Source organism: Carcharodon carcharias, chromosome 1 (assembly GCF_017639515.1).
Source record: "Carcharodon carcharias isolate sCarCar2 chromosome 1, sCarCar2.pri, whole genome shotgun sequence".
NCBI lineage: Eukaryota > Metazoa > Chordata > Chondrichthyes > Lamniformes > Lamnidae > Carcharodon > Carcharodon carcharias.
Genome location: NC_054467.1, coordinates 178,290,251 through 178,305,889, shown reverse-complemented (window position 1 = coordinate 178,305,889; position 15,639 = coordinate 178,290,251). Strand labels below are relative to the sequence as shown.

Genomic DNA, 15,639 nt, shown 5'->3' with positions numbered 1-15,639 from the left:
CGATTATGCTAATTAAGAATGGATGGTTGGGGAATTAAGGTATAGCTCTAGTGGGGGTGGGGGGAGCATAAAAGATTTTAAAATATTTAAAAATAATGGAAATAGGTGGGAAAAGAAAACTCTATATAATTTATTGGAAAAACAAAAGGGGGAGGAAACAGAAAGGGGGTGGGGATGGAGGAGGGAGTTCAGGACCTAAAGTTGTTGAATTCAATATTCAGTCCGGAAGGCTGTAAAGTGCCCAGTCGGAAGATGAGGTGTTGTTCCTCCAGAAACCATCCATTCTTAATTATCACATTCGTTTAGATATATATCAACAACTTCAACACTTATGTGTTCGTTTGTTCTGTTGTCTGTGACATCTTTTGATGATCTGCTTCTATTACTGCTTGCTTGTCCCTACAACCACACCCCCTCCACTTCTCTTTCTCTCCCCCCCCCCACACACACACACACACACACACACACACACACCCCTTAAACCAGCTTATATTTCACCCCTTCCTTGGATTCACCTAGTTCTGTTGAAGGGTTATGAGGACTCGAAACGTCAACTCTTTTCTTCTCCGCTGATGCTGCCAGACCTGCTGAGTTTTATTCTTGAAACACCCTTATTTGGTGAACCCTTGGAACTTTCTTGTGGATAGCTAGGGGTTGTAGACCTCTTGTTGAGAGCCCTCGCAATGGAGCAAACTGAATTGGCAGTTGCACCTCAGAACCAGTTGAGCTAAATTCCACCAATCATTGATTTAACTTCTTTCTTCCACTATGACCGCTTGCCCCAAAGCATTAGGGTACTCTTCAAAAAAGCTTGACTACAAATAGCCATTGAGGTAAAGAAGATTTGGCTATTAATTTGTAAAGACAATATATGAGGGGTCAGGGAACCGATGGGAATGAAATTGAAATAACTGACTTCAGTTGAAGAATAACTTCATTTACAAGTACAAATGGCCATCTGACCTGTTAAGTTCTTTGAGAGACACAGAATAAATTTATTTATTTTGCTATTCTTTGTTTGGATCATAGTTGTGTGGATAAGTCGAACTACCTCAAAATGACAGAAGACTGGGATGCAGAACTGGGAACGGAACCTGTAGCCATTATTCCATCATTCAATGATATGGTTGGTGTTTTGCTGTTTCAAAGTGTCTGTTGATTTCTGAATTTGGATTTCCTTTGTTAGTAAATATTGATGGCTGTGTATTGTTTTAAATTTTAGGCTGGCCTAATGAATGAGGATGCCATCAATGGCAATCAGCCTTTTGACTTGAAAGGTAAGCACCTCGTATGTTGAAATGTTTTTGGTATAAAAAGAATCTTAGTCAATTTAGTTTAATACTTCAGAACTTCTGCCATAAGGAAGTTGCTTTAAAGGCAAGTTCACTAAAATGCAATTTCAGGTTGATTTGTAGATCGTAATTCTATGATGAAGGACAAGTTGTGACTAAGTGTTTGTGGATAGTTCCAGCCAGGAGCTATTCGGTTAAAATTTATTAGAAAAACTTTCATTTCTCGTAGGGTTTTCAGCTATCCGTTATCTCCAACTGGGTCGCTTTTTACCAATGGTGTATTCTCTAGATTGCCTTTATGCCTGTGCTGGATTGCTTCAGTGGGTTCAGTTTTCTGTTAACCTTTTGAAGATTTGTTCCTGCTGGTGCTCATGATGTTTGGAACTCTACCTAGTTGCTATCTGCTTGCTGCCATGGCTGCTGATTCTGTTCTGTGCCACTTAACCATCAAAGTTCCCAGTGCCTCTTGCTGCACTGGTCCCTCAACAGTTCTGCTGCTCTTGCTACCGCAGTTGTGTGTTCCTTGTCTTCTTACAGCTGTTCCTCGGATTGAAACCATCATCTGCACTAATCCTGAATTTACAGTTTCACCCCATTGACTCCCTGGCTTCACTAAATGTGACCCTTGCATTTCAATCCCATTGCTTCTCTGCTGTTAAACTTGATCCACTGGTGTACACTAACACAGGCCCATACACACTTTGGCTGGACCCCTAGATTAACTACTTTTTGCCTTGTGGTTGTTTCCACTTCTTGGCTCACTGATTCCAATAGACAACCTCCAGCAGCAGCCTAGTGATACTCTGACCCTGTAACACCCCTGGGCAGATTTCCTTTCCACAACTGCCTCCGAATTGAGCTCCAGTTAATGGGTGTACCAAGCCAACTAGAAGTTGATTTCATCCTACCAGAGGGCTTCAGACTTAAATTTTGGGCTGTTGCATATTGTCTGCTACCTGTTCTGTTTATGAACAGATTTTAATAGGACAGTACAGCACAGAAGCAGTACATTGAGTCTGGGCTGGCCTTTTTGTTTTTGCAGAGCATTCTAGTTAGTCCAATTCGCCTGCTATTTTCCAAATATCCTACAAATATTCAGGTTATTATAGAATCTGTACCATCAACCTACAAGGCAGAGCATCCCAAATTCTAATTACTTGTGTCAAAGCTTTTTTTTCCACATTGCCTCTAGTTCTTTTGCCATTCCTGTTTAAATCAGGGCCTTCTGGTTATTAACACTTTTTTTTGCCATTGGAAGCAAGTTTTTCTTTAATCATGCTACCTAAACACTTGATTTTCAAGCATCTCTATCAAATTTTCTCTTTTAGCCTCCTCTGCTTGAATGAGAACAACTTCAACTTCTCCTGTATAGCCAAGTAAATGTAATTACACAGGTGTGAAAGTTTTCTTGTAAAACTCTTCTGTACCTTCCCCAAAGCCTTATTCTTTCCTGATTTGTGGTGTCTAGAATTGGGTACAGCACTGCAGCTGGATCTGAACTGGTTTTATGTCTGTTTTAACCTTTCCCATGTCCAGGTAACCTGAATTCCCCATGTATCTGTACATTTTGGCTGCCCAGTTAAACATTCAAAATTGAAGGCATCATTACCACCATTACTCCATACTCATGCCATCAATTCTATCCCCCTCCTTTCTACTGTCTCTGCTTTCATGGTATGTGGGTGCTGCTGGCAAGGTCACCATTTGTTGCCCCAAATTGCCCTTGAACTAAGTGACTTGCTGGGGGCGTTTCAGAGTCAATCACATTGCTGTGAGTCTCAAAAAGGTCACACCAGGTAAGGATGGGTTTTTACTATCAATGAGACTAGCTTTATATTCCATATTTAATTAATTTAACTCTAATTCCACCAGCTTCCATGGTGGGATTTGAACCCTATCCCTGGGGCATTAGCCTTGGCCTCTCAATTCTAGTGCAAGGATATTATCACTCTGCCACCATTTCCCCCTTGTTTGCTTCCATTTGTTTATAATCCCTGTCCTAGCCAGCTCGATCCAACACTGTATCCTCTCCACCTCGAAGAATGTTTGCTTCCACTTTTATAATGCATACAGTGGTGTAGTGGTAATATCATTTGGGCAAGTAATCCAGATGTCCAGGTTAATGCTCAAAGAACACTGGTTCAAACCCCATCATGGCAGCTGGTGTAATTTTAAGTTTGTTTAATAAATTCTGTTTGGTTTTCTTGGGTTGTGAGGAAGGCCAGCATTTGTTGCCCATCCCTTGCTGGTGCAACACCTGTCCTTTTACCTCCTCCCCCTTCACAGACCAAGGGCTCAAACGCTCCTTTCAGGTGAAGCAGCGCTTCACTTGCACCTCCTTCAATTTGGTCTACTGCAGTCTCTGCTCCCAATACAGTCTCCTCTGCATTGGGGAGACCAAACCCAGACTAGGTAACTGCTTTGTGCTAGGCTTGCAGGCTATGTGGTGTAGGTACGCCCACCATGCTGTTAGGAAGGGAGTTACAGGATTTTGACCCGGTGACAGTGAGGGAATAGCGATATATTTCCAAGTCAGGATGGTGTGTGGCTTGGAGGGGAATTTGCAGGTAGTGGTGTTCCCATGCATCTGCTAGCCTTGTCCTTATGGATGTTAGAGGTCATAAGTTTAGATGGTGCTGTCGAAGGAGTCTTGGTGAGTTGCTACAGTGCATCTTGTAAATGGGGTACACACAGCTTCGATTGTGTGTCAGTGATAGAGGGAGTAAATGTTTATGTTGATGGATGGGCTGCTTTGTCCTGGATGGTGTCAAGCTTCTTGAGTGTTATTGGATCTGCACTCATACTGTTCATTCTCCTGGATTCCATTGCACTCCTGACTTGTTCCTTGTAGGTGGTGGACGGGCTTTGGGAGTTAGGAGGTGAGTTAATTCCCAGCCTCTGACTTGCTGCACTAATTATATGGCTGGTCCAGTTCAGTTTCTGGTCAGTAGTAACTTCCAGGATGTTGTTCGTGAGGGTGTTCCGATAAATCTGGAATTGATAGCTATTCTCAGTAATGGTGACCATGACAACTATCATGTTTTTACAACAATCAATCTTGAGTAATGCTCATTGGGACACTTCAAGAATATCAACATAAGGGGAAAGAACAATTTATACCGCATATGAAGAGCGTGCTGACTGGTAGGCAAGTGGACCAAGCTATTTGCTCGCCATACAAACTTGATGTGGTGTAAAGAAAATATCCTTTTTATTTTTCTCTATTTCTGTTGGACTGTGGGTTTAAAAATACAGTGGCTGTCGATTGAAAGACAGGTCTACTGGATCAGGATGAGAGATGTATACAATGTAGCAGTCCAGGTGTGTGCCACAAAAGGCAGGATGGCGCCGGAAAGGAACCCTGGACCAATGGAGCTGCCTGACAACAGCAATTTAATCCTGACCAGGGTTTGTGTGGTAGCAGTGCAGCAGAAAGCTCCTGGCCTGCAAAGAGAAAACACCTAAAATCTCTTTTCCTCATACCTCTATAACTTGCTGTCTCTCTGAGGAAACTTCTGTAAAAAGGAAAAGGGGAAAACCATTATTGGAGACATTGAAAAGCAAGTGCTCAACCAGTAAACTGAATACTGAAACTGCTGGAAGATCACCTCGTGTCATCAACAAAGAGCTGAAAGGAACTTGGAATACATCAATCAAAATCAACCCATCGAATCCTGTACTCGGATTGGTGCTATTGAACTGTTTTATCCCACCCTTAAAATCCATGTTGCGTGTGTCGCATGGATTGAAGAAGGAGTATTAGGTTGTAGTGTTAGAAGCTAGTAGTTCACATTTCTTTCTTTCGTCACTGGTTAACGACAGTTTGTTCAATAAATAATTATTTACTGAATAAGTTTACAAACCTGGTGCTCATATTCTGTTAACCTAAACAGGTAGGTAGAATTGGGGCAGTCTGGTGCTTTGGTCAAATTTTTCACATTTGTCACGACTTGGGGAACAGTGGGACTTGATATTATAGTGCATTATCCCCAGTGAGTCGTGACAGCTGAAATAGGGTGCATCAAAGACATCCTGCAAGATGATGGCTACCTTGATCAGATCATTTCATGCTGTACATCGTGGAAGCTCATGAATGGGCCCAAGGCCATCACTTTTGGCCCTGAAAAGTGCCCAATCTACCTCAAGATTACGCTGGAAGGACAAGGTATCTCAAAAATTTGAGCAACAGGTGAAGCTAACTGTTTCACACTGCTATCATGCAGCAGCAACACGAGTGGTATTTGCCAGTAACTGAATGTTGCTGTTAAGCCTATTTCTCAAATGAATAATGTGGTATATATGAATATCAGTGCCAGTGTGATGTTAGTATATAAGCTGTATATCTCAAAGACTTGGCGGATTGTATCAAACAGCATGTCCCAGCCACTGTTTGCAACAGGCAAGGTACAGACCTTCCTCAACCAGCTCGTGTTTGCAAAACTCAAAACAGTGTCCAACATTAGATGTGATTCCGCAATTGGACAACATTTGCTAAATAATCCTCAGTCTGCTTAGAATTATGCTGACAACCAATTTAAGATTCAGTTGGGCTCGCAGTGTGGCACATTTGTGTGTGCTGGAATCTACACATTTAATACATGGCTCTGTTGTCTGCAAACAGAACATGTACGTAGATTGCACCTGTTTCAGCTAAACAAAATAAGTGACAGCTGTTCACTGACTCACTGGTCAAGGTATTGCCCTGAGGAATCAGGATCAAGCTGCTTGGTTTAAATTTCAAACAATGCTTGGCAGTTAGCTATCAGTCACCATCAGTGATGCATTCTCCATGGCAGCGCCTCTACCAATCAGAGTCCATTTGCCAAACAATCAGCACTGTCGCCTTCTGCAGTATAAATTCTTGTTTTCCCCTTTTATATTGGTATTCTATGAAGTGTCCTGATGAGTGCAAGAAAAATGCTTCAACAGGTCTTTTTTTTCAGCAATACTCAAGTTCTCTACTACCAAACGACTATTTGTAAAACCTGTCTAATTCGCTAATGTCCTTTTAGGGAAGGAAACCTGTCATCCTTATCTGGTCTGATCTGTATGTCATTCCAGACCCAGAGCAACATGGTTGACTCTTAACTGTTCTCTGAAAATGTCCTAGCAAGAAAAGCTGAACCTGACGGACTGCAGTGGTTGAAAATGGTGGCTCACCACCACCTGTGAGCACAATTAGGGATGCGCAATACATGTTAGCCATATCTGCAAAGCTCACTTCCCATGAAAGAAAATAATTGCCTCTCAGCCCATCTCTGCTGCCGAAACCCTTTTTTAGTTTCCTTTTTTCTCAGTTCCAGATTGAACAATTACATGTGCCTTCATCTCCTTCTTGCCTTTTTCTCTTTTCCCTCTCTCCCTCCCTCACCCAAGTATTACTTAGTGCTGTTATAATTTAATGATGCATCCAACCGTTTTGTCTTAAGTTGACATTTGGAAGGGATTATTAAACCACTTGGGGTCCTATCCTTAAGATGAAAGTAACTTACTGCAGAAGCTGGAAATCTGAAATAAAAACTTGCTTGCAGGCTAAGCGTGCAGCCAAGCATGTCTGGGTCATGCTTGCAGACCTTCCTGTTGCTTGCCATTTCAACACACCATCCTGCCGTCATGCCCACATGTCTGTCCTTGGCCTGCTGCAATGTTCCAGTGCAAATTGGAGGAACAGCACCTCATCTTCTGATTAGCCACTTTACAACCTTCCGGACTTAACATTGGGTTCAACAACTTCAGACCATGAACACTCTCCTCTATCTTCACCCTTTTTTATAATCCTTTTTTAAAATTTATTTTTATTTTTTATCTACTTAATTTTTATTTTTAATTGTATTCAATGTTTTATCCCCTTTTTAAGTTCCTTTTTCTATCCTTTTTACCCCCAGCCCACCTCCAAAGGGCCATCTGTTACTTGTTCCATGTTGTTCTTTCAGAGCGCTGACCCTTGTTCTGCCATTAAAACATTCTTACCTTTATGCCACTATCAGCACCTCCTTTAGCCCTTGCAACTACCATAAACACTCCCTTTGTCTTTATGTTCGTGACATCTTTGTCAGCCTCTCCTTAGCCCCCACCTATCACTGGCTGCCTATCCAGCTTCACCTGCTTCAACCCCCTTAAAACAGTATAAATGTTATCACAATTCTACTTCTCTTTAGCTCTGTAGAAGGGTCATACAGACACAAAAACGTTAACTCTGTTGCTCTCTCCACAGATGCTGTCAGACCTGCTGAGTTTTTCCCAGCATTTTCTGTTTTTATTTGAGTCCTATCCTTGCCTGATATCCTTTCATGTGAATTTTCCTGCCAAATCACTGGGTAGCGTCAGCCTTGGAAGTTTTTTTTGTTGTGTTTCTCTTCCTTTGCCCCTCTTTTTCCCCCCCTTACCTATTTGTTTGTCTTCATTGTCCTCAACTAATTGTCACACCTTAGCATTGAATTTGATAACTTGCTTGTCCATATCTCAGTATTTCATGCCTAACACATTTAGAGATATTAATGCTGGATTTGTTCACATATGGTCTCTTTGCTCAACAGTAAAATTGATTTGAGTTGTTTAAGATTTTTTTTTGTTTACTTTTTCAAGAATGTTTTGGTGCACCCACTGATCTTGTTCTGGTGTAACAAGTGATACACAAATACCTAGAAAATATCCCTAATGTCAATGCCTCTGGTTTTACCTCAAAGTTTTTTTTAAAGTTGGAAGGCTTAGAAAGCAGCATGTGAATAAAAATTTTGCCAGAGTGAGAATGATTTAAGTGCAAAATTATAAGATTCATTTCAATTATTTTTTTTTTAAAAGTATACAATTCATTTGGGGAGGCATGGATTTCTTGAGGGCAATCAGTATGAATTTTAGACAAAGTAGTGTTTGACTGACTTGAATTTTGAGGAGGTAATGAGGATCAATGGGGTCATGTGTTTCATTTAGTCTGTGCGGATTTTAACCAGGCTTTTGATAAGACCCCATGTTGGCAGACAGAAATTCACAGGACCCAAGAGCAAGTGGAAAGTTGGATTCAAATTGGCTCACTGGTTGAATCAAAACATTAATGGCTGATGGATGTTTTGGTGGCTGGAAGGCTGTTTGCAGTGTGGTTCTGCAGGCCTCTGCTGGATGCTTTGCTGCTTATGGAATATACCAATGATTTAGATTTAAATGTAGGGGCATGGTTCAGAAGTTTTCAGATGATACAAAAATTTGGCTGTGTGGTTGATATTGTCAAAAGTCAAATGGTGTATGTAGATTTAGTGAATGGAGAATGCAATGGATGGTAATCAGTGTTTAATGGTTATCCAGATTGGGGACCTAGAGTGATTAACAAAGGTAAGCCAGTTCTTGATTACTCCACACACACACACACACACACACACACACACACACACACACACTAGTCTAAAGAGGATTTAAGATTTTGTTGTCAAATGCATACATATCAGCATCTGATGAGGGTTATGTTGGTGGGCTTGGAGTGGTTCTTGAAAGGATGTCATTCAGGATTCCATACTGTGGAATACATTTTGCTATACTTGGAGAGTTGGAAGTTGAAAAAAACAACCCAACTCTGCACAAGATTCAGTGATATCATGAAACTTAGTTTGATAGTCACCCATATGGTGGATCATGTTTTTTTATAATCTATCTAATCAGTGCACCAAGATGGATCTTAACACAACCTTTTTATATGATAACAATCAGTTAATGAATTTTTTTTTGAGAAGTGTTAACCCTGTCATGTGTTTCTGCTTAAAGGCCATGTATATATTGAATTTCAACATGTATATATTGCACTCAATTGCTAACTGATATGATTTGAGATATCCTGCAATATTTTATTTGACATGACACTTCTGTGATGTGATTACTGTGCTGAGATCCTTCCATGCATTGTACCCATAATGATCTAGAAGCAGAATTTCAACATAAGTATTTATTTTCATCTGTTTTTAGTTCTGTAGCAGAAACTGCACCCGTTTTTAACCCATAACAAAGATATAAAATTCTGATACGAGGTTATGTTTTAAATCTAAATTTCACCGAAGGGTTTAATACTTTTGAAGAAATTCCACAAATAGTATTTAGGACTTGACTGCCTCTAAAGGAGTCCTTTTGTTCCATTTTCCCTGCTGGTTGATGCTATGTTGGGAAATGGATCTGTGATGTGTATGTGAGAGCTTCCTTGCAGGGACTGCTGGTGTGTTAGAGAGCCATCATGAGGATTTTTGAAGGTGAGGACGTTTTGACTAATATGTATGCAGCCAAACCTAAAACCGTGACACATTTCTAAAAGTGGTTGTTGGGTAACAATCGGGAGCACCATTCAATTTTCCTATCACTTAATGTGTGAGCATTTGAGGCTTATTTTAAAATGTTCATCTTTCTTTTCATATCTCAACCTATCCTTGTATTCTCACTCACCTCACTCCCTCTGCTCCTCATTTAAAGGAGCATCTTAACATTTAGTGCTTTGGCTGTGCTTTTGATCCAGTATTAATGTCAGCAGGTGGTTTGATGTGAAATTTTGTTAATTACTCCTGTGAACCACCTTTGGGTGTTTTGCTATGTTAAAGGCACTACATAAGTTATTCCTAGGATAAATCACTTGGATGACAGATGCATGGTTTTACCCTGCAGAGCAGAAACGTTTGAGTTCAAATACATCAGTGTTCAGACTAGCTGCAGATGTGGCTACAGCAACACTGTTTTAACCACATACTGCATTTGCACTACATTTAGTGGGAAATGCATTGTTTACACTTGTACTTTGACACACCTGCCACCATTCAGTAACAGGAAATGAAGCACTTGATATACTCTCACACTCGGCTTTCCTCTTAGATTTTTACAATAAACACAGAACCACACATGCACATTGTACTTGAATGAATATTGAGACAATGTGATGTTATTTAAAAAAAAATTATTGATCAGAAAACAACTTGGGCAAAGATGCACATTTCATTGGAATGAGGAGGACGTGATGATGAAACTTTTTAACTTTTTGTTAAAATTTACGAATCCCTGATTTAATAAGTAAGGGCACAAGTGTCCAAAACCAAAGGAGCAATAATAAATCTTTGCAGTTATTTGTTAGGCAATATTTAGATTTATTCTGCCAATTTATGAGCCTTGCTTTAGGAAGGGTGCACCCAGCTGATATAGGCTGAGGGCTGTTAGTTCAGAGAGACTGGAGAAGTTGGAACTCCTCCCTCAGAACAAGGTGAAAGTGCTCAAAATTTTGAGGATTTTTAAATTAAGTAAATAGAGATTTGCAGAATGGGTGTTTAATTGGAAAATTGGTTTCAATATGAAAAGTACTTTCACGATACCGGTACACAATATGCAAAGAAGATCATAATTCTCACAAGAGTTTTGCTTTATTTATTCAGCAATTTCACTAACCGGAAATGGCAAAAATATATTTTTCATGGCAAGTTTACAAAAACTGCCTTGTTACATAACGCAAGGTGTGCTACATTCATCCAGTGACCTTGCAGGCAAATAAATAATCATTTTTTTCTAAAAGCCCTCTATGCTGATAAGTGTAGCCTTTGGAACTGTCACGTGAATTGCATGATCCACCTTTCTTTCATAGATGTTCATTTAACACCAGATTCTAAAAAATGACACCACGTTACTCCAGTGATGGAGCCATCAGTTTACGAGCATATGAAATAGGAGCAGAACTAGGCCATGAATGATCTGTTTGTGTTTCGATTTCCACACTCCCTTCTAACCCTGATAACCTTTAGATTCTTGTTAGGTAATCTACCTCTGCCTTAAAAATATTCAGTGACCCTGCTTCCACTGTCTTCTGAGGCAGTGTTCCAGTCGCCCAACCCTCAGAAAAAAATCTTCTTTGTCCTAAAAGAGCAACCCCTAATTTTAAAACAGTGTCCCTAGTTCTGGGCTCATCCACAAGAGGAAACATGCTTTCCAAATCTACTTTGTCAAGGCTATTCAGGATCTTTATATTTCAACAAGTCATCCCTCACTCTCTTCCAGTGGAAAAGAGCCCACCCTGTCCAACCTTTCCTCATAAGACAACCCCCACATTCCAAGTATCAATCTAGTAAACCTCCTCTGAACCGCTCTAATACATTTATGTCCTTCGTTAAATAAGGAGACTAAAACTGCAAATAGTATTCGAGATGCGGTCTGGCCAATGCCCACTATAACTGAAGCATAACATCCATACTTTTATGCTCACTTCCTCTCGTAATAAAGGACAGCATTCCATTTGCTGCCGTAATTACATGCTGTACTTGCATAATAACTTTTTGTGATCCATGCACAAGAACACACATCCCTCTGCACCTTGGAATTCTGCAGTTGTTCTCCATTTAAGTAATGTTCTGCTTTTCTATTTTTCCTGCCAAAGTGAACAACTTACCCTTTTTTTCCCCACATTATACTCCATCTGCCAGATTTTTTGCCCACTTGCTCAATACATCTATATCCATCTACAAACTCCTTATGTCTTCATAACATACTTTCCTACCTATATTTGTATCATCTGCAAATTTAGCTACCATGCCTTCACTTCTCTCATCTAAATCATTGATATAAATTGTAAAAAGTTGAGGCTGCAGCACAGACCCCTGTGGGACTCCACTAGTCACATCCTGCCGTCAACAACCCATTTATGCGTACGCTGGCTGGTAGAAGCTCTCTACTATGCACGTTATCCCCCACACCATGAGCTTTTATTTTTTGCAATAACCTTTGATGTGGCACCTTATCAAATGCCTTCTGGAAATCAAAGTACAACATGCCTATCAACTGTCTATCGCATATCTTACTCCTTCAAAGAGCTCTAATACATTTGGTTAAACATTTCCCTTGCCTAAAAGCTTGCTGACTCTTCCCAATTACCTTGAGTTTTTCTAAGTGCCTAGCTGTAACCTCCTTCGTAATTGATTCTAACACCTTCCCCACAACAGATGTCAAGCTAACTGACCGATAGTTTCCTGCTTTCTGCCTCCCTCCCTTCTTGAATAGAGGAATTATATTTGCTACTTTCCAGTCTGATGAAACCTTCCCAGAATCTAGGGAATTTTGGAAAATTGTCAATGCATCTGCTACCTATTAGCCACCTCTTTTTAAGACCCTAGGATGAAGCCCATCTTAACTGGAGACCTGTCAGCCCATAGCTTCATCAGTTTGCTCAGTGCTGCTTCCAAGCGTTTGTAATTCCACCAAGTTTCCCTGTTCCTTTCGCCTCCTGGTTTACAGCTATTACAGGAATGTTTTTTGTATTCTCTGTTTATGGTCATTAGCTGGGAATCATTAGGCTTCACCTTTCGAACCACTTTGCCTCATTCTCAGACCAGCAGCACCATCTTGTTTTCTGCCAAATTCAAACACCAACTTATCGACACATCATTCTATTCCTTTCTTGCTCTAATGCTTATCTGGATTACCCTTAAATGCATCTTTTCTATTTGCCTGAACTGCCTCTGCTGCAGCATGCTCCACATTGTTTCCACTCTTTTTGGGTAAAGAAATTTCTCCTGAATTTCCTATTTATTAGTGACCTCCAGCTTTGAAATCCCTACAAGTGCAAATGTTTTCTTTATGTCCAAGTTATAATTAGCTTAAAGGCATCCATCAGGTCACTCCTCAGCCTTCTCATTTCCATAAAGGACTTCACCTCTTCCATCTTAGAGACATAAAATCTAGGAGCAGGAGTAGGCCATTCAGCACTTCGAGCCTGCTCCGTCATTCATTATGATCATGGCTGATCATCCAATTCAATAGCCTGCTCCCGCTTTCTCTCCATACCCTTTGATCCCTTTCGCCCCAAGAGTTATATCTAACTCATTGAAAGCATACAATATTTTGGTCTCAACTACTTTCTGTGGTAATGAATTCCACAGGCTCACCACTCTCTGGGTGAAGAAATTTCTCCTCATCTCAGTCCTAAATGGTCTACCCCATATCCTCAGACTGTGATGCCTGGTTCTGGACTCCCCCACCATCGGGAACATCCTTCCTGCATCTATCCTGTCTAGTCCTGTTAGAATTTTATAGGTTTCTATGACATCTCCCCCTCACCCCGTCATTCTTCTGAACTCCAGCGAATATAATCCTAATCGACTCAATCTCTCTTCATATGTCAGTCCCGCCATCCCAGGAATCAGTCATGATCTGACTTAATGGCGGAGCAGGCTCAACAGGTGGAATGACCTACTTCAGCTCCTAATTCTTATGTTCATATGAGAAATCAGAATGTTCACATTTATGACTGCACATTCATGGTGTGCACCTGGCGTGTTAGACTTCTTCTGTGATTAACGGTGAGTTACTCCTGCATTGCCCTCTTTGGAGAGCAGATGTAAATGACAGCTGATGTTTGGGATCAAGTGGTGGCAGTGCAAGTTGTGTGGAGGAAGACCGAGGAAGGGTGGAGCAGTGGCTGGACATAGGTGGAAGGGACAGTGCAGACTGTCTGGGTGCCCTTTAAATATGGCGCGCGGAACTTAGACCTCACCATTCTGTATTCCTCCACTGTGAGAATTGGCCAGCTCCTCATGGACACATATGTAATGAGCTGAGTTGTGCAGGATTGCACGTGGTCAGCTGCCCCATCCCACGGTGGGAATCACTCCCACTTCCATGCCTGCCAAACTTAAACTCCAAAATGGAAGATTCCAGCCATGGTAAATGTTAGTGTCAGCAGAGGCATCAACAAAGTGAGTGCCCTTGTTTTTGTTCAGGGAGTTAACCACTATCCATGCTGAACAGAGTGCTCTCTCTATGCTCAGTGTAAATCCCCTATACAAATTGGAGCTGGACTTCGTCGTTCTCTGAATCATTGTTCGTGGAGCAACTGTGCCCCATAAACATAGATAATTTTTAATTCCAGATTTTATTAATTGAATTTAAATTTCACCAGCTGCCGTGGTGACATTTGAACCAGTGTTCCCAGGGGCATTTGGATTACTCAACCAGGGTTACAGGGATAAGGCAAGGAAGTGGGACTAGGTAGAATGCTTTTTTAGATAGCCAATGCAGACTTGATGGGCTGAATGGTCTCCTGCACTGTAAAGATTTCATTGAAAAGGGAAGAGTTGTGCATAATTTTTTTTTCAAATTTTTAAAACCAGAATAACCCTGATCATATAAAACTCTTTTTTCAGGTAACAATCCAATTCCCTTTTGAATGCCTCCTCCATCCTCTCAGGAAGTTTGGTCCAGACTCCAATCACCCTCTGGGTGAAAAAAACTTAAGATCACTTTTATTCCTTTTGCCAATTATTTTGAACCCATACCCTCTAGTTCTTGATGTTTTCTTGAGTGGGAACAGCTTCTCCATTTTACCGTCTGTACCCTCAGGATATTGAATACCTCTAACAAGACTCCTCTCAGCCACCTTTTCTCCAAGGAAAACAGGCCCAACCTCTTCAATCTATCCTCCCATATAGCTTCAATTCTTCATCCTGGGAATCATTCCTGTGAACCTCCTCTGAACTTCTCCAATGCCTTCACATCCCTTCTCAGATATGGTGCCCAGAACTGGACACAGTACTCCAGATGAGGCCTAAATAGTGTATTAAACAAGTCCAACATGACCTCCTTACTCTTGTACTTAATGTCCCTATTAATAAAGCCTAAAAATACTATATGCTTTATTAGTTACTCTCTCAACCGTGCTCTGCCACCTTCAATGACTTGTATACATATATACCAAGGTCCTCTGTTCCTGCACCTCCTTTAGAGGCTCTCCCTTTATTTTATACTTTCTCTCTGTATTCTTTCTGCCAAAATGAGTCACCTCACATTTCTCTGCATTGAGCTTCATCCACCACTTGTTTGCCCAACCCACCAACATGTCCTTTTCAAGTTCAAGACTACCCTCTTCATATCATCTTGTATTGTTTAATAAAGGTTTTATGCTTTTGTTAAAAGTTCGTTGGCTGACTCCAGTGACTCTGTTCAGTAGCCCTTCTCCACATATCTAAACAAACAAATCCAAACATAAAACTCTAGGATCAGGCTTGTCTGGTGTAGCCTCAGCTGGGATAACAGAGTGCCTTCAGGAAAGTGAGATGGAGGACAGGTTTAGGGAAGGAATTCCAGAGCTGAGGGCCCAGGCAGCTGAAGGCACAGTCACCATTGTTGGAGGGATTGAAATTGGCGATCCTCAAGCAACCAGTATTAGCAGAGTGCAGGTATCTGAGGGTTAGGGAAGATGAATGGATTTTTGAAAACCATGATAAGGATTTTAAAACTAGTGGTGTTGCTCAACTGGGAGCAAAGGTAGCTCAGTGCATGCAGGGTGATTGGGATTTGATGTGAGTTGGGACATGGGTTGGATGAGTTCAAGTTTATGGAGGGTAGAACA

General features: G+C 41.0%; 1 protein-coding gene across 8 annotated transcripts in view; it reads left to right on the top strand.

Moving 5' to 3' along the window:
- ddx4 (DEAD (Asp-Glu-Ala-Asp) box polypeptide 4) overlaps positions 1-15,639 on the top strand; it is a 172,938-nt gene that overhangs the window by 79,108 nt on the left and 78,191 nt on the right. For all 8 annotated transcript variants that reach the window (XM_041193870.1, XM_041194199.1, XM_041194283.1 and 5 more), the window contains exons 2-3: positions 1,030-1,126; positions 1,223-1,277. In XM_041193870.1, the coding sequence (XP_041049804.1) occupies positions 1,058-1,126; positions 1,223-1,277 (124 nt within the window). In that variant the 5' untranslated portion in view covers positions 1,030-1,057. The remainder of the gene's footprint in view (positions 1-1,029; positions 1,127-1,222; positions 1,278-15,639) is intronic.